The sequence below is a fragment of the Nelusetta ayraudi genome, unplaced genomic scaffold, assembly GCF_046127955.1.
Source record: "Nelusetta ayraudi isolate G7.1 ecotype Tasmania unplaced genomic scaffold, CSIRO-AGI_Nayr_v1 ptg000053l, whole genome shotgun sequence".
In the NCBI taxonomy this organism is placed as follows: Eukaryota; Metazoa; Chordata; class Actinopteri; order Tetraodontiformes; family Monacanthidae; genus Nelusetta; species Nelusetta ayraudi.
In genome coordinates this window covers 7100802-7127393 of record NW_027466103.1, presented here as the reverse complement: position 1 = coordinate 7127393, position 26592 = coordinate 7100802, and the positions used below count along the sequence as shown (strand labels likewise).

Here is a 26592-nt window from a genome sequence, read left to right as displayed (position 1 = left end):
AAAAAGGAAGACAAAATATGCACAAACCACACAGGCAGAGGATGTGATTAAAAGTGTTCACATTTTTCTGTTACATTATTTATTTTCCCTCAAAGAGTGCCGGGTTTACAAGACAGCGATTTACAAAATATGAGTGATTTTTTTTTAAGATAACAGTGACCCAATGAGACTATGATGCTGTTTTGAACAGAAGTTCCATATTTTTCTAAATGATCTTTGATTGCAAAGCCAATTGATTATACAAAAAAAAAAAAGAAACCTAACTACTGATGCAGTATGTGCTTGTCTCTGTTGATTGAAAATGACATCAAGAAATTACATCAAGATGTTTATTTGAGCCACTTGTGTCCTTGTTGTGTTTCAACGTGAATAACCTGACACGAACATTTGACCTGAACGTTATATTGACGTTATTGTTAAGCAACAAATACCAATACGGGGTCGCATCACAACACGCCAACGTCATATTGTATAGGGCCCAAGCTATGGGATGCTTTTCTTCCCTACGGGCTTGCCGTACCTGTGACGTCCTCGGGCAGGCTGGTCCTACTTTGTGATCCCGCGTCTCTTCGCTTAGCTACTGAAAGTTTGCGGAAGTTTGTAGGGAAAGCCGAAGTTTACGTCAACTGTCACGAGATACGGCGGTGGAAAAATAAGACTTATTTTGTGTCAGATGGATCTGAGCGCCGAGAAAACACAGCGAGTCCTATCCAGGGTCAGTTCTCGAGGACACGGCAAGTTCAAAAAACTTTAAAAATCCCTCTTGCTACTTTGGTATCGATGCCGGTTAGCATAGCAGGTTGCCGTCAGGTGCTCCGCCAACTGGTTGAACCAGCTCCGTGACTTCAGTGAGGCAGTAATACTAATAACAACAACAACAACAAATATAACAGGCTGATATATTTTACAAACATCAGTCAAAGTGAGGATTATGACTTCCTCAAGGTCTCGTATCTCAGTTGAATTAGATTAGATTAAATTTTACATTTCGCGTCGCAAATACGGAGCAGAAATGCAGCTGGCATGCAACCAGAAGTGCTTAGCAGTGAATTTGTGTGTGTGTGTGTGTGTGTGTGTGTGTGTGTGTGTGTGTGTGTGTGTGTGTGCACTTGGAGACTTGAAGAGTGAGACATACGTGTGTGTGTGTGTGTGGGGGGGGGGTATGTATATTTGTGCATGTGTGTTTCTATATAAGTATACATACGTATATACATACATACATACATACATTCATTCATTATATATTGCCATAGGTGTATACCGAATATAACAGCTTAAAAGTATACAGGTGAGATGTATATGGATTAAGTGCTATGCAATGATTTTGGTGATTGCCGTATGTACATGAGTGCAGGGATGTATTGACAGTAATGCAAGAGAGAAGTGTGTAATTAGTCCGGTACAAATACATTATGTGCAGTTGTGCCACGTATGTACATGTAAGATATAATCATATTAAAAAAAAATATTCAAGTCAAAAAAAAAAAACAGCAGTTATTGCTCGTGATCCACTCACTTACTGGTGTTCTTCTTCTGCGCCGTCAGTACAAGTTTCACGATGTTGCCATTGAAGAACTGCAGAAGATCTATCGCATCTTCCCCGGGATGGTACCGAGCACCGGCACATACAGTTGAGTCGTCCAGGGTTAGATGACTCAGTCGGCTCATCGTTTCATAGGTCTCTTTGCATCACGGCTGCAACACTCTGCTCCTGTTGTCAGCATTTACAGACAGCACGCAGAAAGACCTGCTGAAGCTCATCGGCAACCTTCCCGTCCGCTACGAAGGTGAGTCTCAGCTTGGAGCGCACGGAGGGAAGGAAGGAAGCAAGCCATCTCGGTTCAGTGTTCTGATGGCAGCGTCTTTGTTCCAAGGCCACTCGTACAACTTCCCTGTGCTGCTGTGGCTGATGGACTCCTTCCCCTTCACTCCACCCATTTGCTTCCTGAGACCGACGTCCAACATGGTCATCAGAGAGGGCAAGCACGTGGACGCTCGAGGGCGACTCTTCCTGCCAGGGTTACACAACTGGGACTATGTAGGGTTTATAGAAAAAGTCCTCCACAAGGTAATTAGTCCGTCCAATCGACATAACTTTTATTTTGTTGCTTTGTTCAAGCCAAAGTCCTCCGTGGTTGCTCTTCTGAATGAGATGACTGCCAAGTTTGAGGAGGAACCTCCGCTGTCTTCAAAAGCTACGGTGGAAAACAAAGACCCGCATGAACTTCTGGCGTTTGTCTCGAATCTGCAGATCAACGACGGTACTTCCTCGGACGCACAGACAGCGCGGACAGGGACGTGTTAGCGGGGGGGGGGGGTTCATGCCACTTTCATCTCAACCGTTGTCCTCTTCAGGTTCAGTCAGACAACAAGACAAAACGGTGAACAAAGTGTCGGTCATCGGGGGAGGAGACTTGGGGATGGCGTCGGCCATGAGCATTTTAACAAAGGTAACCCACCGCCTTTCCATTTAAGTTAAGTGATGTAGCACTTTTAAATGATGAAAATATACCTTGCTGAAAATAAATGTTGCTGTTCGACAAAGGTGAATTTAATAAAGATGCTGGTCATTTTTTTTTCTGTTTTGTTGTTATTTTATGTCTGTTTTCTTCTTCGATATTTAATGTCGTGGTCCGGTCTCGGTCTCCGTACTCGCTAGTCTTGATAATGTCTTGGTCTGGGTTGGTGCGGTCTTGACTACAACATCACATTTCCGCGTTGTTTTCACAGAAGACAACAAAATGCTGTTTTTCCTCTTTGTTTTCAGTGTCGAGTGGAAAAGCTCGTTTTCATCGACGTGGCTGAGAGTTCCACCAAAGGCGGTTCCACAGATCTGGAGATTTTCAGCCTGCCCAACGTGGAGGTCTCCAGAGGTACATCACAGTCTGCACCGTCACACTGTCACATGCCGCCGGCCTGAGTCACCGCTGCCGTCAAATCAAATGCGAGCCGACCGGCATTGTTGCTCGGTGAGCCGGTGCTTGGTGAGTCACTCAGCGCTGTGGCGCTGACGGACGGCCAGTTGCTGAGTGAAATCGCGTGCATTTGAGCTCCGGCTTGCCGCTCCGCCGGCTCTGCTGCTTTTGACTCTCGTGTGCGTTTCACAAGCGCAACTCACACTCTCTGCCTCTCAGACCTGTCGGCCTCCGCTGGCTCCAAGGTGGTAGTGGTAACTGCCAACGCGTGGAGCGGAGAGCAGTCCTACGTCAGCGTGGTGCAGACTAACGTGGACCTGTACAGGGGGATCGTCCCGGGCCTGGCCCGCCTCAGCCCCAACGCAGTGATGATCGTGGCGTCGCAGCCAGGTGGCGTAGACAGAGCAACAGGACAGAGCAATATAATCACAAGATAATCCCCCACACTCGTTCCTTCCTGCAATGTCTTTGATCCTGGTGGTAATTGCACTGGCAGGTGTTGAGCCAATCTTCTTCCGTATCTTGTACTGCGGCACTTCTTTGGCAGTAAGCCTTGATAGATTCTGGAGATAACGCCCATGTTTGTCTTTGGCAAGCGTCAATAAAAAAACCATCAGTGTCTGTTTCCTGTCTGATGTTGTGGGTCTTTGACCCTGTCTCACCTCCCTTCTGATCCCAGTGGACATCATGACCCACGTCGCCTGGAGGCAGAGCGGCCTGCCGCCAACGCACGTGATCGGAGCCGGGTGCAATCTGGACTCGGAGCGGCTCAGCCACGTCCTGAAGATCAACCTCAACACTCACAAGCCAGCCTGGGTCATTGGCGAGCTGTCCGATAATAAGAGTGAGCCAGAGAGTCTTGCTTCCGACGTCCGCCTCATTTCCTCCCACTGTTGGGTTTTTGTTGAGTTGTTTGAGGCTCTTATGCTGCTATTAGATTTGGAACCTCATTTTCATGTCTTATCAATGATTTTTTTTTTTGGGGGGGCTTTGCAGTTCCTGTGATGAGCAACACCGGGCTGAACGCTGGCGTTCAGACAGAGCTGGCAACAGGGTCGAGCGTCACTAAACCCTTATTAGACAGGTAAGGAACGCGAGTTATCATCAAGATACAAATATTTGCAGCCCTCACTGGTAATGTGTCTTCAAGTATTGTCAACTTTTTGGCCTTCCAGAGCTTTTGATATCATGAAGAATCGAGGGCAGCGCTCGTGGTCTGTCGGTCTGTCCATCGCCGACATCACTAACAGCATCCTGACAGACAAGAAGAAGACCCACGCCGTGTCCACGCTGGCCCAGGTACAACCACACACAGTGTTAATACATCAGTATGGACCGAAATAGTTCCATTGTCTTGATTTGTGCGTGTTGTCATTGTATTGTGTTACTTAATGCACCGAGAGCCTCCTGCTTGCGGAGGTTCTCAGTCGTCCAGGTCCTCGCAGCCTTAGGGAGTGAAGTGAGACCCAACCGGTCCTGGTTCTTGGTTTCTCCTCTCACACAAAGTCCCGCCCTGTCAAACAAAAGGTGTTTTGTTAGGTTGATAAAGTGAACTCCGTTGTGTGTCTGTGTGTTTGTGAGCCGTCCACCCACCCTGCCATCATGTGAGTGACTGCTCACCCTGGCAGAGGTGTGAAGTGGGCTTAAAGCATCTTGCCACCATTCTGACCCCCCCCACCCCCCCACGGCTGACTATTGTCTCTGTTGTGTTCACCACAGGGTTGGGGTGGCATCGGTACGGAGGTGTTCCTCAGCCTGCCGTGCATCATGGGAAGTAACGGCTCCATGCGTTACGCCGGTGTGTCATTGGGGCAGGAGGAAGACGCCAAGCTGAGGGAAAGCATCACAACCCTCTCCAAACTCATGGCTCAGATCAGGATATGAGCAACACGGTTGCACCCGAGGTGCGGTCCAAGCAGCGGGATGTGATTACTTGGATGTTGTTGTGGGTGAAAATATTTAGATGTAACAACGTGTGATTTGCTCTTTTGTATCTAAATGTTCCAAGGCTGAAATGGTATTCTGACTTTGTCTCCTCCTGCAAAATCTGCAAACCGGAGGCCGATACATGATGCACTGTCATATTTTAATAGCCAAGAATTCTAAAAATGAATCATGAAGGACAGAAAACACGTCGGGTCTTGTGTTCGCCCCTATAAATGGCACGTGACACTTGAGTGGAATGATTTTAATGTAAATGGTGACAATACTGAGAACCTGTCACCTGCCATTATCCTTTTTTTTTTTTTTTACTTCTAACTCTGTTTACATTGTGGACACTTTGCACATCTTGAACCAAATGTATGTACAGTGAGACTAAATGATTTTGTGGGGGTGCAATAAATATTTAAACCATTTGTGCCTTTGTCTACATAAAAAGAAGACGCCAGATTTTTTTTTGTAAGGTTTATCTCTTTATAAAACTCAAATAAGTGGTCGCGTAAATGTACACAGGCTTTGGTCTGAGCACTGCTCGCTGGTGTAGCTAGCCATCAGTAACTGGCGGTCCAGTCATGTGACCACAGATGCTCCAGCAAAAAAAAAACAAAAAAAACGAACACACTTTTTTTGGCAAGGTCGCAGTCTAAGTCTAGTAGGGAAGAAGGGCAGTGCAGAGACCAAAGTTTATGAACAAACATCAGTTAACACCACTCCATACAATGAAAATTGCTTCTTAACTGTAACGCAGAAGCCCACTAGAAAATAGCTGAATACTTAAAATGTCACATACGTCACTGCACACCTTGGTAATGACTGAGGTCAGTGCAAAACACCTGACAGATGACAGTTATATACTATGATAAATAACAGAGTGAAACGGCAAGATAAACATGTTTGACTATTAGGTCCTGACACAGTGTGCTATGGCTCAACTTCCTTTTCTCAAAGACTTCTGCTCAGTCCCAACTCCTGTTCATGGCTCGGGTTTAAAAACTCATCCTGCATTTGAATAATGTTGACTTCATTTGCTCTCCTCATCCAGCCAGCAAGAAAAAGTGATAAAGTGTCCGTCTTTGTAACGTTAAGTCCAGCTTAATTTGTCTGTCTGGCGCGTGCGTCTCAGTGCAAAACCATATGTGCACATTCATTAACAGGGTTATAGAAAAATTAAAGGTCACGCCCACAGCTGGCGTCCCTCCCTCCAAAAAAGTTGCTTAAAAAGCCGTCGACTTGAAGCTGCTTTCTTCTCACCAGCAGATGGGGCTATTCTTCATTAATATTGGGCAAAGGATTTTTTACACTCTGTGCTGACAACACGCTAAAGTTTAATCCTCCAATCCGAATACGCACGCACATTTATACATTTAAAAGAAGATGTGCTGCTACAAACACAGATAACACTGAAATAATTTCTTTTTCTATCGACAGCATCCAATAAATATATTTATGTAAGCAATGTAGAAACACTGAAAGCAGCAAAATACCCAGAGAACCTGCTGCTACCTTCTTCAGGGAAAAGTAAAAAAAAAAAAAAAATACTTTGTTGTTTTTTTAATGTGGAAAGACTTGCGTATTTACACCAGTGGCAGACTGCACGAGTTCCTGACCACTGCTGCCTGTAAAACCTCTCAAACGTTTACATGCAAACTGTTTCGGTGCCACTGACGGTAGTGGCCATCGCCAAGTATTGACCTTACAGAAAGAAAGACAGCAAACAGTTGTGTGAAATAACAGGTGTGACAGTTTAACACGGTTTCAATGTGTGAGCCTGCTCACAGTTTACCACAAACACAGTACAAAACCTTTCGGGTTTGGGAGCCTCCGCAAAGAGGACGTCACCCTGCGGCCGCACAGAGCCCTTGGTGTTCGAGACGCAACCCTTAGTGCACGAGGATCTGGTTAAGACACTTTGTTGTAACGGGCGAGAGGTGTTGGAGTTTTGCAGCTGGTATTCGTGACTCTCCATTTTTGTCGGGCGTCCGATGGTGCGCAGGAAGAGAAGCAGGCGAGTTAACTCGTTATTTCGCTAAACAAATATTCACACAGATACTTTCAATGCAAACCCAGTAGAAAAGTCGGCCATCCTTGTAGAAAACGTGCAAGTATCACAAAAGTCTGAACGCGTCGGCGGGAACACGTCCAACTCTCACACACATCAGGACACGAATCTGGAAAACACACGACAGCTACTGGCCTTTCGCTCCTGACGAGTCACGCTGGCGACCTGCACTTCAAATGTTGCGCGGCGCTTGTAAACCTTTTAGAACGTCACTGACTTAGGCAGCTGCTGTCCACCAGGGGGCATCCTGCAAAAGTCTGGGCTGGAGCGGACCAGGGGCACGCCCACCGCGGAGTGTCCCGCCGGCCTCGGGTGTCCCGGGGGGGAGCCGGTGTAGAGGAGCGGCGCCGGGAAGGCGCAGCGGTCCCGGGCGCCGCGGGGGAACGGCCTGGAGTAGCCGGGGGAGGCGGCCCGGCGGGCCTCCGAGGGCGGGGTGCCGGCGCACTGGAAGGGCGAGAGTCTGTCGGCGAAGTTGGGCGGCGGCGGCGGGACCACGGCGTCCTTCAGCCAGCCGCTCTCGGCCTCCAGCTCCGGCTCCTGGGGGAGGCTGGGCAGGGCGACGGGGGAGGGCGAGAGCGAGGGCGAGGGGGGGATGAAGACGGGGTGCGGGGGCGGGGGCAGCGGGTAGTGGACGGGGTCGTAGGCTCGGGGGTCGGCGGCGGGGGCGGGGCCAGGGGCGGGCTCCTCGGGCATGGCGGCCAGCAGCCGCTCCAGGAAGTGGTCGTCCTCGTCGGCCTCCGACAGGTTGTCGTACTGCGAGGTGTTGGACGGCCGCCGGTCGCCCGCCGCCACCGGCACGTAGAGGGACACCGGGAACTTGGTGGGCTTCTGCGGGAGCGGCGGGGGCCTGGGGGAGGAGGAGGGGGAGGCGAAGGGGGAGGGCCTGGCGGCGGAGGTCGGTCGGAGGCACGGCTTGGGCGGCGCCCTGGCCGGAGCGTCGCTCCTCAGGCTGGGCGAGTCTGGGCCGCTGGAGGTCTGCAGGGTCTGCAGGGTCTGCAGGGTCTGCTCGCTCTGGTAGAGGAGGGGCGGGGGGGGCAGGTCGGGGAGGTTCAGCATCACCTCCTCCGCCGGCAGAGCCGGAGCGTCGCAGGTCGACGGCTCGTAGGGCGGCGGCCAGTCGGTCGGGTGGAGCTGCTCCGCCTGCGGCCCGTTGCGATGGCTCCTCGGCTCCTCCAGATCCACGGTGTTCTCCGCGGCCGGTTTCTGAGCCTTGGGGGGGAGAGGGGGGGGTTGCTGCGAGCGCGATGGCGACGGAGAAGGAGGATGCGGCGGAGGAGGAGTCTCGTGCACGACGACTGGGGCTGGCGAGGGCGGAGGCAGAGGAGGAGGAGGCGGCGTGCTGGAGTCCACGGGCTGCTCCGGAGTCTCGCTGCCGCCGCCGCCGCCGCCACTGCTGTGCTGGGCGTCGGCTTCGGGCTCGCCGTGGGGCTCCAGATGAACTTTGACCTCGAGGGGTGAGTCGGGCTGCAGAGGCGTGAGGAGGACCGGCCTCTCCTGGCCCAGAGGCTTCTTTGGCAGCTCGTCCGACTTGCCTGGAGACGCACCAGGAAACGGAAGGGAGTGAGTTTGTTGGAAAATAGCAGTTACACACTGAAGGACAGCCCCCTTTTCTTAGAAACACTGTGAAATCACTCAGTCAGCTGATCTTGGATTGCTCGACAACAGTGATGTCACTACACATTGAAAAAACAACAACAAAGAATCAAACTTTGTAAGTGTAAGTTTGTCTGTGAAGGTTCTCAGTCATTCAAGGTCCTCTTGATGAGGGTTAAGTTGTGGCGACTGGAATTGTTCTTGTTATCTTGGAGACCTTTCGTCTCTCATCTGAAAGGCTTCTTCAGTTCAGTTCAGTTCAGCTCCTTCAGCTCCAGACTGCTGCACACTCAGTGAAAGAAGGAGCGCTACCGCAGGTCATTCCTGCCTGCAGCCATCAGGCTGTACAACTGCACGCGGTAAACACTTATTTATAAACACTTAGTTTTTTGGGTTGTTTTTTTTTCCTTTTTTTCTTAGATATGTAAATAACTTGTATATATATTTTATTTCTTTTTAATTCATTCTTTGCACTCGCTGAAATTATTCTCTTTGCACTGTATATGTTGTATGTTGTACCATGCAAATTTCCCCAATGTGGGATAAATAAAGGCATTCTTCTTCCTCTTCTTCGTCGTCTTCTTCTTCTTTCGGGTGAGATGCGAAAGATCACAAGAACAAGTCCAGTCGCCCCAACTTAACCCTTGCACATTAGTAAGAGAAGGTTCGACCAAACGGGGAACTGGGCTGTGAAGAGAAACGTATCATCGCCACCTGGTGGAGGCTGGTGCAGCTTCTTGCTGCGCAGCTCAGACATGGCGACCTGCAACTGCTCCACCACCACGTCGTCGGGCAGGAAGAAAGAAACGGCCAGCTGCTCCTGCAGGAACTCCCTCAGGTCCTCCAGCTGAAGCTTCAGCAGGCGCTCTGAACGGACACAGACACAAAGCGCAGGCTCGTTAACTCAGCGTCAGACTGGCTCGAGCGGAGCCACACAGTCACGCGTCAAACGTCCTCGAGTGAAGATTTAATAAACACGATGATGCACTTTGATGCAGGGCAAACTTTTCTTTAGGCAGTCGCCCTGCGAGGAGTCAGCCAATGCAGCGAGAGCGCACTCCAGCAAGCGTCCAATAGAGCGCCGGCTTTGTCTGGTTCTCCACAGCAACCGGCCACTTGCATTATGTAAGCCGTTCTGGTGAGGAGGCAGCTGAGCAAGAGGCAGAGCGACGTAATCCTCCCGGCATCGCACTCATCGGACAGAGGCAGCGGCAGCGGCTGAGGCTGCGGCTGCGGCTGCGTTCGACTCAGTCAGCACGGCGTGGCCGAGCACAGTCGCAGCTTCTTACTCACTCTTGTGCAACTTGAAGGTGGTGTAAGCCATGGCGTTGAGTATCTTCTCTCCCTCCAGTATGTAGATGTCCCATAAGCGCAGGGTGAGGGTGAACGGGGTCTGTTACGTAAGACACACAGCGGCAGAGAGGCCGGCCCATCAAATGAATGAGAAGCGGCAACAGAGACGCTGACTTTACGACATAAAAGCATTACGATGCACTGAGGCCTGTGGATGGGTTGTCATATCTGAGAGTAGATATAAACTACACGATGATGATAGTGATTTTGGCCTAATGGTGTGGAGATAATCCAAATACTCACTCGGTCGATAAAACACTGCAGGAACCATTTGGTGGTGTAAATCCCCGTGGTCATCTGCTCCTTGTCCTGGGGAGAAGCAGCCAGTGAGCCAGGAGCAGATTCACTGGGAATTCCCCACAAATTGATTCATTTCCCCCAGGATAATTCAGACTTTCAGTTACAATTACAAATCTTACAGTCCTGACTCTCAGACTTGCAGAAAGATTAGGAAAATACAGTTTAAAAAAAAGAAAATGCCTGCAATAAAAAGACTGCGGCCGCTTCGTCTTTCTACAGATTGATGTTCTTACAAGGTGTTTCTTCAATTTCGGCAACAACTTGGAGAGGATGAGCTCATGGTGGGCCTGGAAACGCTGCAGCTTGGGAAATCCCGGAATGAAGAACCCTAAAGTAGAGTGAAATGATAAATCAGAAAATAAAAGTATCCGTAAAAGCATTGATGTAATCTGGGCATCTGAAAAAACGCTGGTTTTCCAACAGTTTTTTTTTTTCTGCAATAAGCTCTCTGTCTCTCTGTCTCTCTGTCTCTCTGTCTCTCTCTCTCTCTCTCTCTCTCTCTCTCTCTCTCTCTCTCTCTCTCTCTCTCTCTCTCTCTCTCTCTCTCTCTCTCTCTCTCTCTCTCTCTCTCTCTCTCTCTCTCTCTCTCTCTCTCTCTCTCTCTCTCTCTCTCTCTGCAGGACCTGAAAATCAATTCAAGTATTCAATTCTCCCATTTCTGCAGAAAATCTTCCGTCTCTTTACACATCAATCATTTAGAAACATTTATAAATCCCAGACAGTTACTACAAAAAAAAAACACTTCAGTGCAAACTCAACTAGTCGTGTCAAAACATTTATATATCTGTAGAATTCTTCTTGTGCGCCTGTCCTCACTCCCCCTCTACCTCCCCCGCCCCTCCCACCACTCTCACCGTGCATGGCGTGCTTGCTGTTGGTGAGGAGCTGGGACAGAGCCCAGAAGGCGTCTTCTTCGTTCAGGTACATGAGCAGAATAGCGGCGATCTGACTCATCCCCTGGCAGTAGCTCACCTCCTGGGGGGGGGGACACCAGGGGTAAAGGCAGGTTGGAGTCAAGAGAATGGGGCAAACCAATGGGAATATTCATAATTCAGCAGATCGCAAGTGCGCACGCCCACGTGCAGAAACGCGCTGGCGCGGCCAGAAGCACCTGAGTGTCTGCTGCGGTCTGAGGCCAGACTGTGGGTGTGTAGCGGGGAGCTACACAACATCTGTGCACACATTCATGCTTTTCTCAAGCCCTCAACATAGACTCCTACAGTGACCCGGCATGCGTTCCCAGCGATGTCGGATTGGATGATGATGTAATGATTTTAATGCTTTACAGTAAGTGCACCCACCTTGGCGAGCAGACACACAAACCCTGACTCACACTTTGTTATTTGCCCATATTAAGGCGGATGCATTGCTCAGCCAGCGACGCTCTCCAGGCCGCAGTGCCCATTCAAGGAAGCGCAGTCAACATGACGAAGGTTAACGTGGAGGTTAAAATACGCATTCTTCGCATTCTTCTCGACCGTCGCGTCGGCAAACGGACGAACGCGCTTCCACCCCCTTTCCTCCCGTCCTCTCTCTCCCCCTCGCCCACTGACCCAGTTTCTCCGGAGCAGTGAGTGAGAAGAGAGGGGGAACAGGAAGGAGGGAAGGGCACACGGCTGCTTCCTCCAGCTCCCACAGCTCTGTCGCACAGGAACATGGAAGCCCATCACACAAAGAGACACCTTTTAGAAGTGACGCTTTAGGCTTGTTAGTGCTTCCATTATTCTGACCGCTATTATGCTCTAATAATACAGGCGACGACATATGAAATACATTTACAAGGACATATTATAACCCAGATCAAAAACACCTATTGGAGAAAATATTTTGAGACGTGGGTCAAACTGAGCAGGTGGTCAAAACCAGGCTCTGCTCTAATTTTAGTGAAAGGATGAAACCCGTTTCAACAAGACCTCAAACTGCCTATTTTTCACACTTTTCTGGGCCGTCCAAAAAACAATTTGGGGAAATATGACTCAAAAGCGAAAGCTCAATACACATAAAGAGATCAGCGCTGGCCGACAGAGCACAGAGGAGATTTAATCCAGATCCACCGTGGAACAATGACTTGGAGGATTGAGAAGAAACAGCCGGTGGAGGCTGGACAGGTAGTGAGGACGGAATGGATTCCTACACCTCGGTCACTGAGAATGTTTTGGAATGTGTAATTATTTTTGTTTAAATGGCCTGTCAGAGAGTCACAAGGCAATCGCGCTGAGCTTGTCTGGGTGAAATAGAGGCCGAGCTGATGGAGTGAGAGCATTTTTACACAAGATGTGAGGACGGTTGGCAAAATTTGAAAACAAACCCCAACCTGAATGACTCCCTCTAAAATACAAAGCAGAGAAAGAATGAAGAACAGGCTGTCGCTGCTTAATATAAAGAATGTGTGTGCAACGTAAAAAAAAAAATGTTTTTTTCATCGTGTCACTTATTTTGTTGCGTATTTTTCCCCGAAGTTCTCTTCAAAGTTAAATGGAACATGGCTGAATCTAATGGGTCGAGGTTCTTACAACCGCTCACTTGTGCTCCTGTAAAGTCAGTCACATTCATGCATTAAACATTTCAAAGGATGGAAACAAGGTCAAGAGCAGCTGTGGTTCACATGCAGAGTATGACCAGGCATATTCGCCGGATCCCGTTCCTCTGCTCTGGTCCCTGATTACTTTGCGTTATGCAATGCAACACACACACCGATCTCCAGTCGCACACAGGCCAAAACTCACCGTGTTATAGACGGAGTACGCTGCCAGGACGTGGAACAGCGCCTGCTGTCTGCAGAGGGAACAAAGAAAGCAGAGATTGAATTAAGGATGTGGATCCTCGGAAACGGCTGATGAAGCAAGCTGGGAGTCTCAGAGCAGCGTGCACTCTAATAATGTGAATTCCCCTACGCGACTGATGGGGTTTGTCCGGCCACATCATCCTCATAATGAGGCCATCAGTTGGCGGACAGACACAAATCAGCTGCGGACAACAAACCCCCCCCGTCGAAATGTCTCTTCAGAATCTGCACAAATGTGTGTTTCTGCCGGTCTCTGCAATAAGACGCCTCGCCGAAGCAACGACGCTGTGAGGGTCTAACAGAAGGCATGTGCCCAAGGAGCGCTGGGATCGATTAAAGCTCCGGTGGCGCAGTTTTCATTCGGGAAACATTAAAAGAGTCGAGGCCTTTTCAGCAAATCTGTTCTTCATCCGCACAAAAAGCTTTGATCTCGTTCCCGCCACGGCAGACTTTTAGCACCACGTGGCTGCTTTACACCACCGTTTCACACAGTGAACGCAAGCAATGCATGTGTGTGTGAATGAGAGACTTATTAAAAAAAGAAATAAAAAAAACAAAGTGTGACTGCGGGGAGGACGTCTGGCCTCCAGGTCTTCACGGTGAATGCAGCGTCTGATGTGCAGCGACAGAGGCAGGAAAGGGCCTTTAAATAGCTGACGGTGTTTTCTGTGCGAGCGAGACAGCTGTTGACTTGTAGGGAAATAGTGGGCAGGCAAGCAGGATGGAGCGGTGTTTTGGTCTGTTCAGACCCGGCGGTTCTGAGCTGAGGAGGAAGTTTGGTTCAAAGAGCGAGAGGTGAGCGCTGAAGAGGCGCTCGGGTGTCGACAACCAACCGCGGCTTTTTAACTCGGCGGAGCCTAACATTCCTCGGGGCCGTGTTTATTGAATTTACGAATGCACTGGCAGTACACCTATGTGCTTTAGATGAACACTCAATGTCAGCGCGCATTTCTGAGTCAGTGCCATTTCCTGTGGGGCTTTGAGCACTGACAGGAAGACTAATATAACACAGTGAAGAGGAAACCACTGTTTGGTTTTGTTTTTTCTGCCTGTGTATGTGTATGTGTACGTGTGTGTGTGTGTGTGTGTGTGTGTGTGTGTGTGTGTGTGTGTGTGTGTGTGTGTGATCTGCTTGAAGGCTTAAACCAGAGGTCACACCCTGTTAGAGGCTAACGCAAGGGAGAACCTGTACATGTGATATGACAAAGGCAACAAAAACAAGAACTCGGGTGACGTGAATGTGGGAGGTGGAAGACATTAGTTATGAAAGTTGCCTCAACTGAGTTATGCAAGCTAAAGTTCATGGAAGTAATCATGTGATAATCATCAGCCTGTTTGCTTGGATAGCTACTCCAATGGGGAGCAGGGTTTCTCCTTTAATGTTTCAGATGTGGCTCTTCACTAGGCCCTGTGATAGTTTAAAGGAGGGATACGTACATCACCACACCAGTTAAATCAAAGGTCTCATGTTGGACAAAAATCTTTGGACGATTTTTCTTTACTATAAAGTGTCTCTACGCGAATGGTAAACGTCCATTAAATGAGAACAGTCCACGCTGTCCTGTTTATTGCTTGAACCACTTTTCACAAAATGTGTGCTGGAGCAGTTTTGGCTGGAGACTGAGGTCTAAATGTGCTGCTTCCTGGAGATCTTTTCACATAGTGAATCATGTGACGCGCGCCACTGCTGTCCGCGGTGAAAAATACAGATGTGTAAACGATATAAGGGCGGCTGTGCAACGGCACTTTGTGAGGGCTCACTGACTTGACTCCAAAGCGGTCCATGAACATGATGTGGTTCCTGAAGGTTCTGTTGACGTCCAGGTCAATCTGTTTGATCTCAGTGGAGAAGTAACGAGCCTGTTTCTTCATTTTCTGGAAGACAGTAAAAATAAAAAAAATAAATAAAAAGATATCTGGGTCACCTGTGCAAAATGAACTTGTCATTTTTAGATTTTAAGATCCCAATAAAACATGTTTTTCTAAATAAAACGTTCAGCATAAATACCTCATATTTGCCCTGGTTTTCTTGTTTAACTCTCTCGATGTCCAGCAGCAAGGCCCAGGCCTGGCCCCTCAGCCCGAGCGGGATGCCCTTGTACACACGCTTCACCAACTAAAGGGACATGTGACAAAGACTTATGACCCGACACTCTCCACATAATAGGACGGTCTTTAACCAGAGGGAAGAGGGAGAGGGTCAGCCGTAAAGTCAGCGGCTTTATGGGATGTAGCCTCGTTAGGGCTATTCAGTGACGATCGCGCGCACGCTGCTTTAACTGTCTACACTGCTGAGAGGAGGAAATATGGGGAGGCTTAAAAGTTGAAGGGAAATTATTTATTGTTAATAGACGTTGATTCTCTGAAGGCTTGCGCGTGCAAAAATGCATTCAGACATCGTTGCACGTGCAAACTGAGGGGGGCGCAATGGCGGTTGCATCTGTTAAAGGGGCAGAACAGCGCTCGCAGTTCACCTGCAGTGTTAATGAATTTGTACATACAGGTGACAAAACACGCTAAATACATGGGGAGTGAGGAATGCTACTAGATTATTTGACACAGGCCATCTGATTCAAAGCCACTCGTCAAGACACCTTCAATAGTTGCATAGTAAAAGTATCATTTTGTCATAGAGCGCTTTAAAAAACAAAAACAAACCGCCTGATCCAAGGAGCAGGAAGAACAACACAAACTCTACGTGTCGATACACATGCAAAGTGACATGCAAACCTATGGCGCACACGCTGGATTGGCGCACACAGTCTGCGACGTCACAGAGGGACAAACAGCGGCCATGCATCAGAGTGATGGACTCGCCTTCTCACTGTTCCTGTACTTGTCCCATTTCTTCACCATCTTCAGCCATTTCTCCACTCGCTCAATCTCCTGATGCTTTTGCTGTTGGGCGACAATCAAGACAAATCGTGCATTTTGGTTCAAAAACGCGCCGAACGGCAGACATAGCAGGTCATTATCCAAAGTCAGCAATGTCAACGTTGCAGCACCTTTTCTTCAACTGCACTGGGAGTCGGCAGCTCTTGCTCACTGGTGAGAGAAAGAAGAGACGCGCGAGCGCCGTCAGTGTCGGCTCTGTACGTCACCGGCAGGCAGGAGGTTTCAGAGTGACAAAGAGGCGAGCACACTATGAAGGAGAATTCAAACCACCAAAGGGAACTTACTGCAGAAAGCCAAAGCGGTCAGTAACCTTGTAGATGTTGTAGTCTGCATCCTCCCATGGGTCAATGTTCACCCCATCCTGCCGGCCCTGTGGCAAACACAGCGTCACATTAAAATGACTATCCACAATAATTCAATAAAAGCACGGCAAGTGCGCGCTGTCTCGTTTCTCATTTCAACACTGTGTTTGTATTCCTAGCAGATGCGGTCTCCAACGTGTCTTTTACATGCAAGACAGACAGTGGATGCTGATTCTTAGTGCAACCACAGGCCTGATCGTACACATACACCAATAAACATGAATGTTGATTGTGCAACAGTCCTCTGTCTTACCCGCTCATATTTGGCGATGATTTCAGCACGTTCTTCTGCTATCAATGTGTCTATGTCCTTCTTCATGTCCAAATCTATGGAGTCAAATGTTTCAAGTTTAGTAAGCGCCCCATCAACATGAACAAACATTTCATTTCTCGAGGTTTTTAATCTCAATGGGAATTTCCTGGTAAAATAAAGTTTAAATAAAAAATAAATAAATAAATAAAGAACATGTGGGTGTTTATTGCCGTTTGGAGAGACACAATGCAGAGAAAAGATCAAATGTAAAGCAGAGTAACCCTGTATGAGTGGACATACAGTGATGTATATGATACGTACATCTCATCATAATGGCATTAATGTAAAGCTGACCGAGCACATGAGAGCGAGGCCACGACAGCGTATGAATTCTGGTGGTGCGCAGTGCCTCCATGACGCCTGCAGGGAGTCAAAGCGCTCCTTCTATTTCTGCGTGCTACATCTGCACACCTCATTGTTTTGACCGCCAGAGGAAAACACCTCACTCCTCATTTCTAAGTGGTGCTTGTTCTGAGATACGGCTGGAGTTATTCTGGACATGTTTCTCATGTATCACTACTGGCAAACTGAATTCATGCCCGCCGCAGCCCAACCTTGACCTACTCTTTCCGCCGCAAGTTCCTCTTAAACGCGGACATTCTTGCGATGAGAGAGGGGGGGGTTGTGCTAATAAACAATGGCGAGTTAGGTAGCGCTGTGCTGGTGCTATATGCTACTTTCACATATAGAAACACACCCCTGAGCAGGAGGTATTTGCAGGACAGCTTGCATGCCGCAAACTGCAGCGTTTGGAGGAGCCACAGTCAGTGTACAGAAGTTCACCGCTGAGGGCATCAGTGGCTTCCTGTTCATTTAGCCTGAACTCTGACAAACTGTGGTCGCCATGAAGCTTTTCACCGCCTTTCACAGCGTTTGGTAGTGTTGAATCAACACGACAATAGTTGATCACGTTACCAGCTAAACAACAGCACAACAATGTTGTATAATATAGTACTTGCGTGGATAAGAGAGAGCGGGGAGTAGAGAAAATACATGTTTGAAGTGATGTAACGGAATTATGTTATATAATGTAAAAGAAGAGAACAGCCAGAATTAGAGCAGAGCAAGCACATTTTTAAAACTCATCATTTTTTAATTGGAAAAGAAAAACAAACAACTAAAACTGTTCAGGCTAAACTATCAAACCAATGTTCAGCCTCATTATCTGAGGAAATACATGCAGTTATTTCACTGCGTTTCAAAAGAGCCTAAAAGCGATTTGTGTGCCTGATCGCTGAAACGCAGACGTGAATGTCATGACTCGTTTGCATTTCCACTCCTCCTGCCAGCAGACGGTAAAACCAGAGGTTCATGAGTGCCACGCATGACGTGCGCGCAGAGAAGAAGATCATGAGGCAATTTGTCTCTTGTGCACGTGTGTCTTCACAGAGTCTTCTTCCTGTGCGCCAACAACCGCGCTGTGCAAACAGCCCACACCCAGACAGTGAGAACAGAGACAGGTCGGCTGCAGGACCAGAAGCACTGGCGAGACTGAGCTGCACTGCTGCTGGAGCCTCAAGCCCTCCTCCCCTGCCCTCCGCTGCTCCTCACCCAGAGCGTGACCCTGGCCCGGTCCTTTAAGCCTACTCGCAGCCCTCCTCAGGCGCGGCTGGCGTGCTCTGCCAGCAGGCTCAGCTGTTAAGCAGTTGTCGGGGCAAAATAATCAGCCGCAGGAGGAGAGCCATGCCTTTCGCTTGCCAGGTCAGCATCTTAGCTGGATCTTTCAAAAAATAAGGAGTATGTCAGCTATGTCCGACAAGTGTAAAAGATGATGGGAGAAAAACCGACATGGGAGGAAAACCATCTGTCAGCCGTTGGCATCGAAAGTGGAGCACCTGATTGTCTTGATTTGAGAACAGGTGGCGCTGATAACATCCTTGATTGATTACTTGTTTGAATCAGAGAACCAAGATGTTTATATGAAGGTGAGCTGAGGGATTTTACACAACATCTACAAACTACACAAGGATGTGATTCGAGTCCTGGCCCCTGAGGAGGACTTTTACTGGGGGGGGGCGTCAGCTGAGTGCCTCTGCACAGTGTGTATGGCAGCAACAGGTGTGAGGGCACCTGCCAACCGCACACAAAGAGCCTTTCACTCTCCCACCGCGCAGTCCTGAACGCTCTTTGTCCGAAGCCAAATGGCAGTTGCCAAATTATAAAAAGCCGGAGCCTTTTGGATGCCAACCGAATGTTTGGAAAAACCTTCACATTCCATCTGTCGTGTTACATTCTTAACCCTGCACACAAAAATAGATGAAAAATTGGTTTCAACAGAAGGTGGGAAGAGTTTAAGTGATTTTAGTTTTTTTGTAAACCTTAAAAATATAAACTAGTCGCATAAACAACAAGTGAAGCATTCATTTAATAGTGATACAGTCCATTCTACTAGTTGCTTGGATAACACAACTAACCTCATGGTACAGTAATAAATTGTCATACGGGTTAAAAAAAATAATCTTTTAAAGCACTTCTAATTTTTAGTAAAAACACCAGGCGTAACTACAGTACTATCATAATATAATATATAATCAAGTAAGTTGAGGATTGAATTGAAAATATATTTGTCTTTATGTGTTTAATTCCCATAGTATCACCAGGTCTGGTCTTGATCTTCCCCTAAAAGAAACGTGTCTGGTGTTGCTTTATGCTTTTTTCCATCATTTTAAATCCCCATCAATACCAACAGTGCAGACATCCTGTGCCCCCACACCCCATTAAAAACAACAGCTGAGATTCTTCCCAACCAGGTGACAAGTGAAACTAGACCACTGAACAAATGGCATCTGCTGCTCTGCTCTTTCCGTTTTCCACTTTCCCTGCTCTCATCCATCTCAAGTCGGTCTATTTCAGTTTTTCTGCGTTCAGCATTTTTTTTTTCTAAACAGCTGAGCAAGCAAGTCTGTGCGCTGGTGCTGTGAGCCGGGCTGCAACCTGGCCACACTGGACCTCATATTATCAGGAAAACAGGGCCGACTAGTATTTACAAGCGCTTCTTCCTCACTGCTACCTTATTTTCTTCCCCTTTTCAATGTGTATAAGACAAAACAAATCCTCAGTTTTAGCAGGAAGACGGAGGCAAAAGAGTTTGCAGGTGGCTGTAAACATCTTACAGAGGGATAAATGTGGGACCTTCAGGAGTGACCTTAACTGACGGGCTCGGTCTAAAACGAATGGCAACATTTTAAACCCATTTTTAAAATCCCCAGCTGGATCCCTCTCGCGTAAACAGGCCGGTTGTGCCCCTTACGCCCGGTTCGGTGAGTCCAAACTGCTGATGGCATTGTGGTGAGGAGGAGGGGGAGAAAAGGAAAGCACCACTCCTTTGACAACAAATTTGGTGGGAAGAGTAAATAGTGTGACGACATCCTCTGACCAACACAGAAATCCTTTTACTGACGGCACCTCAAATTATCCACGCCTGGTGTTTGAAGTCAGCAGAAAGGGCACGGGGAGAGAGCCGCAAGGTGGTCAATTCGCATTACACGCGCATTACACCAGTGGTGACTAGGCCATGAGTCACCCACAACAGCCTCTTTAAAAGCCCGTCCAAAAAGAACTACCTCTTGCTGTTGGTTCAAAGACTCAGAGCAGTTGTGCACCGAGCAGCAGTGGCTGGAAGGGTGGCTAGATGTGGTGGAGCTACGGGGTGTCAAACAGATGGAGGCTGCAGGAAAACAATGAGTAAGAGGCACAGAAGGTCAAATGGTGGGAGAGACGTCACGCAAGCCCCACACACCGTCCACCGCCCCGCCAACGGGGAGCGGCGAGGCCGCGGCGTGCCGTTCCATGTTTCAGAGGAAGAAAACACAAATCCTGTCGAAATGCTTGAGAAACTCGGGGGCAGAGTGGAACAGCGGCGGCGGAGAGTGAGCGGTAGATGGAGGCGGTGGTTACGCAGCGGACCAAAAATATGAAACTGTATGTACAGTGAAAGAACTAACAAGAACCTGCATGACTATTTCAAAAGGGATATAACACTTGTGTCTGAGGCAATGGGTGAAATCATTTCCTGTTGTGAAATAGCGCACTAAATTTGAACATGTGTAAATAAGTCCTCAGCATACCGTGGCCACCACAGACAGTACACACAGCATTCTTGACTTCATGCCGTACTGCGGCTCCAAACAAACACAATCTATCGAACCTTCCTGAGCAAATTCATCAGCGAAATTCCACAGCTCCAAACCCGCTGTGTTCACACAGTGTTCAGTCAAGCAATGAACACACGTGGCCTGAAGGTGTGGTGGATTAACAACACCCTGAGTTGCTCCTCAAACCGGAATGGGAATTCAAAAAGGCTACTTCTGCTTGCCTTCACTTAAATACGTATAAAAGAAATTGCTCCATATTTTATTTGAGAGCCTCAGACACCATGAAAAGCAATTTAATCAAAACTAGAATTAATATATATATATATATATATATATAAATATATATATATATATTTATTTATTTTTTATTTTTTATTTTTTTAACTAACTAATGATAAAAGTACAATTTCCCTTTCTCTTACATTTTGACATTCGACTGATCCATAATCATTCTCCGTGGGTTTGTAAACAATTTTAATCTGAGTTGGAGTCAGATTGAAGGCGAGGGATTATTGCAAAGACAAAGTGAAAACATGCGGTTGGACAAAATCTTTTCGATGCCGACTAAAATGGAAGAGCCTCAGATCGACAAGAAAGGAGATCTTCTGTGATGATGTTCTAGGTGTGTCTGGGAAGCCATTATCAACACTGTGCATTCATAATAAGTGTTACTGTGCTGAAATCAAACGTGCAGCAGTAATACACCAAAGGGCTCGAAGTTGCTGCTACACTGAACCGACCAGGAGTAGATCTGTCATCCTATGGGATCCAATCTGTCATCAAATATCTTTTTTTCTCTTTTTTGTGGTCGGCGCACAAACCATCTCCCCAACCGCGCTGATGTCGTGACCAGGCAGAGAGCGACAGATGCTCCCCTCCTTTTTTTTTTTACCACGCACTGATTACTGAACGCTGCGTGGTCAGCCAAAGGGCGATCTGGCTCGGAGATCAGACTGCCTCGCGTCGTACACGCTCCCGACTGGGCTGACCTCACCAAGCACGGCCCCCCCTTAATGCAGCGACCGCTGCGTCGTAAATCTCGTGCAGTTGATCACGCGCGCGTATGATGAGCTATCATCTGGCGCGGCACATGCTAAGATGCTCTTGCTTTGGCCTTTAACAAAAAGGGCAAAAGAATCAAATGTCTGAGTCATGGCAGAGCAAGTCATCTCTGCTGAACGACTGATGGGCAGTCAAACAAGCAGCAACCCCACTCCCATGAGCCAAACTGTGGTGAGAAACCATGCCTACATGTGTAAGATCTTGAGTACTTACTAGAATTCTAGCCGCTCTTCCAGTGAAAAAAGCACATTTTTCTGCTAAAGACAATGAGGGGGACAAACAAATGTCCACATGTGTGTAACTCCCACATTAGGAACACTGTAGTCCTCAGTGCCTTTAATGGGTAGCAGACACCCAGTATTCCCATTTAAGCACGTCTGTCCAAGGATTATGCAGGGAAATAGTACACGCACAGAAAAAGAAGAAGGGAACATGAGAGAAAGTGTAGTCTCCTTCTTTCCCCCCATGTGTGAGCCAATGGAAAAAATGGTCTGGTCGGTCAAAAAGCAATATACAAAAGGAAGATGTTGGTTGTAGTTTGTGACTTCGAGTTGACCCCGTTCAGGTTGTAACTGCGTGAAATTCCGGACATCAATCTCTATTTTGTTTCTCAACACAATTTGGATTTAGCCCTCAAATGCAAAGTCGAGTTGCATAATGGAGGCAACCTTAGGGATTTAAAGTGAAACGCAGCTCTTCACAAAGGAAACATAAATAGGCTGATGTCTAAAAGTATCTTGAAAGATGACAAGCGCAGACTCGACTTTGGAGAAACGACAGAGCTGCTCAAAACTAGAAAGATCTGAAAAGCCAAATTCATTGTGGTCCAATTCTGTCACATCCAGGTAGGCCAAATACAATCATCACTCATGTAGTACACAACAACAAACGGACGGTGTCAAGTGTAAAAAATGGAAAAGACACGTGCTACCTAAGATACATAATGCAGGTGTAATGGTACATAGACAATGGCCAATTGTTCCCTGTCCACAGCGGGTCCACGGGACTTGTTTGTGATGGATACTGACTCAGAGGAATTCACTATAAATAGTACGCTAACTCAATGTATCTTAAACTAAGTTGTAAAGATCACATAGGCCACCAACTGGGAAATGAAGACCAGCAAAGGGCTGAAACCAAATTAGGCCAAAAAGGGAGAGCCGCCTTCAAAGCTTGACGATCGGTATCAGCGTGTCAACAACAGTTTCCTTGTCTTTAATGCTGTCCGAGTCTGAGCCTCTCTGATTCTTTTGTGTAGCTGTAGTGTTTGTGTTGCATGGAAAATAACGGCGACACAGAGACTCTGTGACCCAGGGCCAAAACATGGAGAGAACAGGGGGAAGATCAGAATAGCTTCTTGTCCCTGGGGTACTTTGTCTGGGCCGTCTCTGCACAGCAGCACCACTGTCACTTTGGCTTATCATTTATCCCCACAGCTAGACACATGAGACAGTTTTGGCTATTGTCATTCCCAAGTAACCTTTGAAATCCTAACATAGGAAGTAACAAATTGAAAAGCTGTACAAGGGGGCTCTCGAGCACCGAGCTCACTCTACTTCTCAGCCAGCATGGGAACCCTCCCCTGGTCCTGACTGTTGCCTCCCCTTTACCTAAGGGGACGGGGTGTCTAAATATAACAATGTCCACAGAAGACCTCAGATACTGGAGTCGCAGGCCTGCCAACGGGGCCTTGTTTCCCAGAGTGGCAGTACTTTTTTAAGTGGTGGTATGAGGAGGACAGGAATGTCAAGGGAACAGTATTCATAAACATGAAACCACAAGACCACGCTGAGAAAGCTGAATTCAACAAAAATGGGTCCTCTTCAGAGCAAAGTGGGGGGTCACAATACTAAAGGCAAAGCAAATAGAAACAATGACTTTGAGAACCTTTGTTAATAGCCAAAATATATTTTGTCTGTTTATCATCTACGGTAAAGACAATAACCCTCTATATTGTGTTGCACTCTGTTACACAAAACAACGCAAACCATGTCACCACTTGGTTTAGCCTTTCTATACGGATTAAATAATTCAAAAGGGAAGACAAGTATTCAACCAAATGCATTAGGCCCAACCACGAACCAAGTCAGCGGGTCTCAACTCACCACGCAGACTACGCTACGTGCTTAAGATGTTCTGTAATTTCAGCACAGGGGTTTTTGTATTTTGAACTAAAAACAAATTTGATGTGGCATCTAAAAAAGGAACTAACTGGAGACAATCACACCAGGGGAATTCCAAGATAGCGCTCTTCAGCCTTTCAACAAATGCCAGGACACTGAGGACTGTTTAGGGTATAATCCCACAGACTTGTGCAGCTATTATTGAGTAGGTCACAGTTTATATATAAGTGGAACATCAAATTGCTAATATAGTTTGTTTAAAACAAAAAAATAACTGATTTAATCAAACTTCTCTGTATTTACTGGTTATTAAAATGAATAAAACTACATTATTGCTAAACAGAACATGAAAACAAGACCTAGACTTTTCTGGGAGTTCACTTGGCGTTACTTTAAACAGTCCGCATGCTGGTTTGCTTAATGGAAACTTGAAATAGCACATAGGTGTAATTATTGAGTGTGTGGCTGAGGCACTGTAGCAGCCTGACGATTTGGCCTGGGTGGAGCGTTTGCAAATTTCCCGGTAAGGTAGAAGACCCTGTCGAGAAGAGGGGATGTGTGTGCAAAATGTTTTGCCTTGATATCTGAAAAGAAGGAAATCTCAATCTGAAAGAGACATGAACATTATCCGATGGTCTTTCTTAGATGGTCTTCAGACTTTACATCCAGTAACTGGCTTCACTTTCTGGGGCATTTTGTGACACTGGTGTGTTTGTTTGCCTTTGACATCCAGCATAAGGGCTCCATTGAGCCTAACAAAGAGGCTTTAGTAGCCTCTTCTGTGGAATAATATTATTATGACAGAATTTGATTAGGGTTGCTGATTGCAGTGCTACAACAACCAGAGATGGACATTTTATTTGGTAGCGAGACAGCAATGTGTAGTAAAAGCAAATGAGTCAAATGACCATAAGTTGAAAACATTTGTAAAAAACAAGTAAATGCTTCTGATAAGTCGAAATCATAGAACTGGTTGTAAAAAGAAAAATCAAATTTCAACACGTCACTGCAAGCAGTTTATCAAAAGCTTAAATGTCATATAAAGACTTAAGAAAAGAAAAAAAAGAGCTCACATGCTTTTGTGTTAGTGGAACTGGAGATGGGCAGTCAGATCACAACTGTCTGATCGTGACGGTCATATCTGTTCAAAAGAGTCTGAAACCCTTGGAGTTGTTCCAAAAATAAAACATGTAGACAGTAAGTATAAAGAGACTGCTTCAATTTAAACTGCAGCGTGGGATGATTTGAATGCCCTATTTGTAAAGTGGAATTAGCACGACTGCCAACTGGTCTTTCTTTAAATACATAAACCATCTGCTGCTAAACACTAAAAGGTACAGCATCAGACTGTCATCTTTCTGATTAGAGATTTCCTTATTAACCCCCCCCCCCACACACACACACACACACACACTTTTTTTTTAACGCAAGGAAATAATGACAATCGACAATATGCACCACCTTTGGCAACATCCTCATATGTTCCATAACACAAGACACGAGCACAATGGTGAGAGGAGGGGGAGGGCGTGAGGGGGCAACCCACAGTCAAACAATGACCCGCTGACATCTGTCAGAGGATGGAGAGCTAAATCCTCCAGGAGATCTTTCACTCAAACTGTCTGGAACATCCCCCACCGCACGTCTGAACCAGCGAGACGCCCAGTTAACCTCCTGAGAGGGAGCACGCATGGCATCACACAGACCAGTATCTGGCCTACTTCTGGACGCTGGAGTATCTTGTGCTTTACGGTAGTGCATCAGACATGAAGAGGGGTGAATCCTTGTGAAGGCATGAGAGGGGACAAAACAAAACTTAAACAACTGTCGCAGAGGAGAACATGAACTTCCTCCCTTCAGAGCGCCAGGGCAAGGAGGGCATTTGCCTCGAATAAAAAAACACGGAGCACTTCAACCTAATCTGTCATGCTTAATCAAAAATGAGGAAGCGGACGTCAATAGCTACTAAGAGAAGCGGAGAATTTGCTTTTCACGCCAACATACGAGGCGAACAGGAAATACGCCGTTTGTTGGGGGTACATTATCAGGAAACCATGGCCGAGCCGAGGAGGCGGGTCACCCTCCCTCGCCACCCCGTGGAGGGGACGGTCGACTCGAGGGTTACGAGTCGTGAAATCTCCCACTGAGAAGCGCCCCTTCACGTCCCTTCGTTCGGCTAGCCACGGGAGAGAGATCGGTCCCCACGTTAACGTGCACACACATGGAAGCACAATAACGCCAAACCGCCTCTAATACACCCCCAAGAAGGCACGTCTACCTTGAACCAACAGGGGAGACGGCGGAAGTTCGGATGAACGTCAAACATTCTACGTAAAGAAACAGCGTCTACTTCTACTACTAGGTGCGAGTTGCACCGTTGAAAGACAGTAAAGCAGCCGAAGAGAGAACGCTGTTCTTGGGGTGGAGGGTGGTGAGGGGCAGCGTTCCGTCGCCGCCGCCGCTGCTGCTGCTGCTGCTGCTTACCTTTTGAAGTGACTTCTCTTCTTCGGTTCCGTTGCACCCGGTAGAAGCTATAGCCACTATTCTCATTCTCTCGCTGGCCGCATCGAGCCAAGACGCTGTCACCGTGCCGAAGACACGTCCCCCGGCTGCGGACTGCTGGACTGCTACTGCTGGCCTCGCTGAACAGATTCTCCCTCTCTCTCTCGCGACACGCGCTCTCGCTGTCACACACACACAGACGCGCGCGCGCGCGCGCGCGCACACACACACACACACACACACACACACACACACACACACACACACATGCGCGCCGCCACTAGCTGGCTGGCTA

General features: G+C 47.6%; 2 protein-coding genes across 2 annotated transcripts; one reads left to right on the top strand and one right to left on the bottom strand.

The window, feature by feature from the left end:
- The first annotated feature begins 10 nt into the window (after positions 1–10).
- On the top strand, positions 11–5272 carry uevld (UEV and lactate/malate dehyrogenase domains). Its single transcript, XM_076038135.1, has 12 exons — positions 11–715; positions 1546–1630; positions 1722–1787; positions 1875–2038; positions 2120–2261; positions 2356–2450; positions 2768–2873; positions 3135–3305; positions 3595–3759; positions 3912–3999; positions 4091–4214; positions 4635–5272. The coding sequence occupies exons 1-12, from the start codon at positions 674–676 to the stop codon at positions 4797–4799; spliced, it is 1413 nt and encodes a 470-aa protein (XP_075894250.1). The 5' UTR covers positions 11–673; the 3' UTR covers positions 4800–5272.
- An 889-nt stretch (positions 5273–6161) lies between these two features.
- LOC142896453 (uncharacterized) lies at positions 6162–26414 on the bottom strand. Its single transcript, XM_076038129.1, has 14 exons — positions 26280–26414; positions 16457–16530; positions 16126–16211; positions 15952–15991; positions 15764–15844; positions 14955–15062; positions 14712–14821; positions 12888–12936; positions 11016–11136; positions 10395–10489; positions 10105–10170; positions 9802–9901; positions 9223–9375; positions 6162–8447 (listed from the first exon to the last, which is right to left on the bottom strand). The coding sequence occupies exons 2-14, from the start codon at positions 16520–16522 to the stop codon at positions 7117–7119; spliced, it is 2406 nt and encodes an 801-aa protein (XP_075894244.1). The 5' UTR covers positions 16523–16530; positions 26280–26414; the 3' UTR covers positions 6162–7116.
- Positions 26415–26592: the final 178 nt, after the last annotated feature.

Bases quoted from the DNA above. Each gene is read 5' to 3' on its own strand.
- uevld (XM_076038135.1), top strand. From the start codon at position 674: ATGGATCTGAGCGCCGAGAAAACACAGCGAGTCCTATCCAGG. The intron at 716-1,545 runs GTCAGTTCTCGA...CTGCGCCGTCAG, and splicing joins CACAGCGAGTCCTATCCAGG to TACAAGTTTCACGATGTTGC. The intron at 3,306-3,594 runs GTGGCGTAGACA...TTCTGATCCCAG, and splicing joins GATCGTGGCGTCGCAGCCAG to TGGACATCATGACCCACGTC.
- LOC142896453 (XM_076038129.1), bottom strand. From the start codon at position 16,522: ATGAAGAAGGACATAGACACATTGATAGCAGAAGAACGTGCTGAAATC. The intron at 15,845-15,951 runs GTGCTGCAACGT...GTCGCCCAACAG, and splicing joins CCAGTGCAGTTGAAGAAAAG to CAAAAGCATCAGGAGATTGA. The intron at 11,137-12,887 runs GTGAGTTTTGGC...CCCCCCCCCCAG, and splicing joins CGTACTCCGTCTATAACACG to GAGGTGAGCTACTGCCAGGG.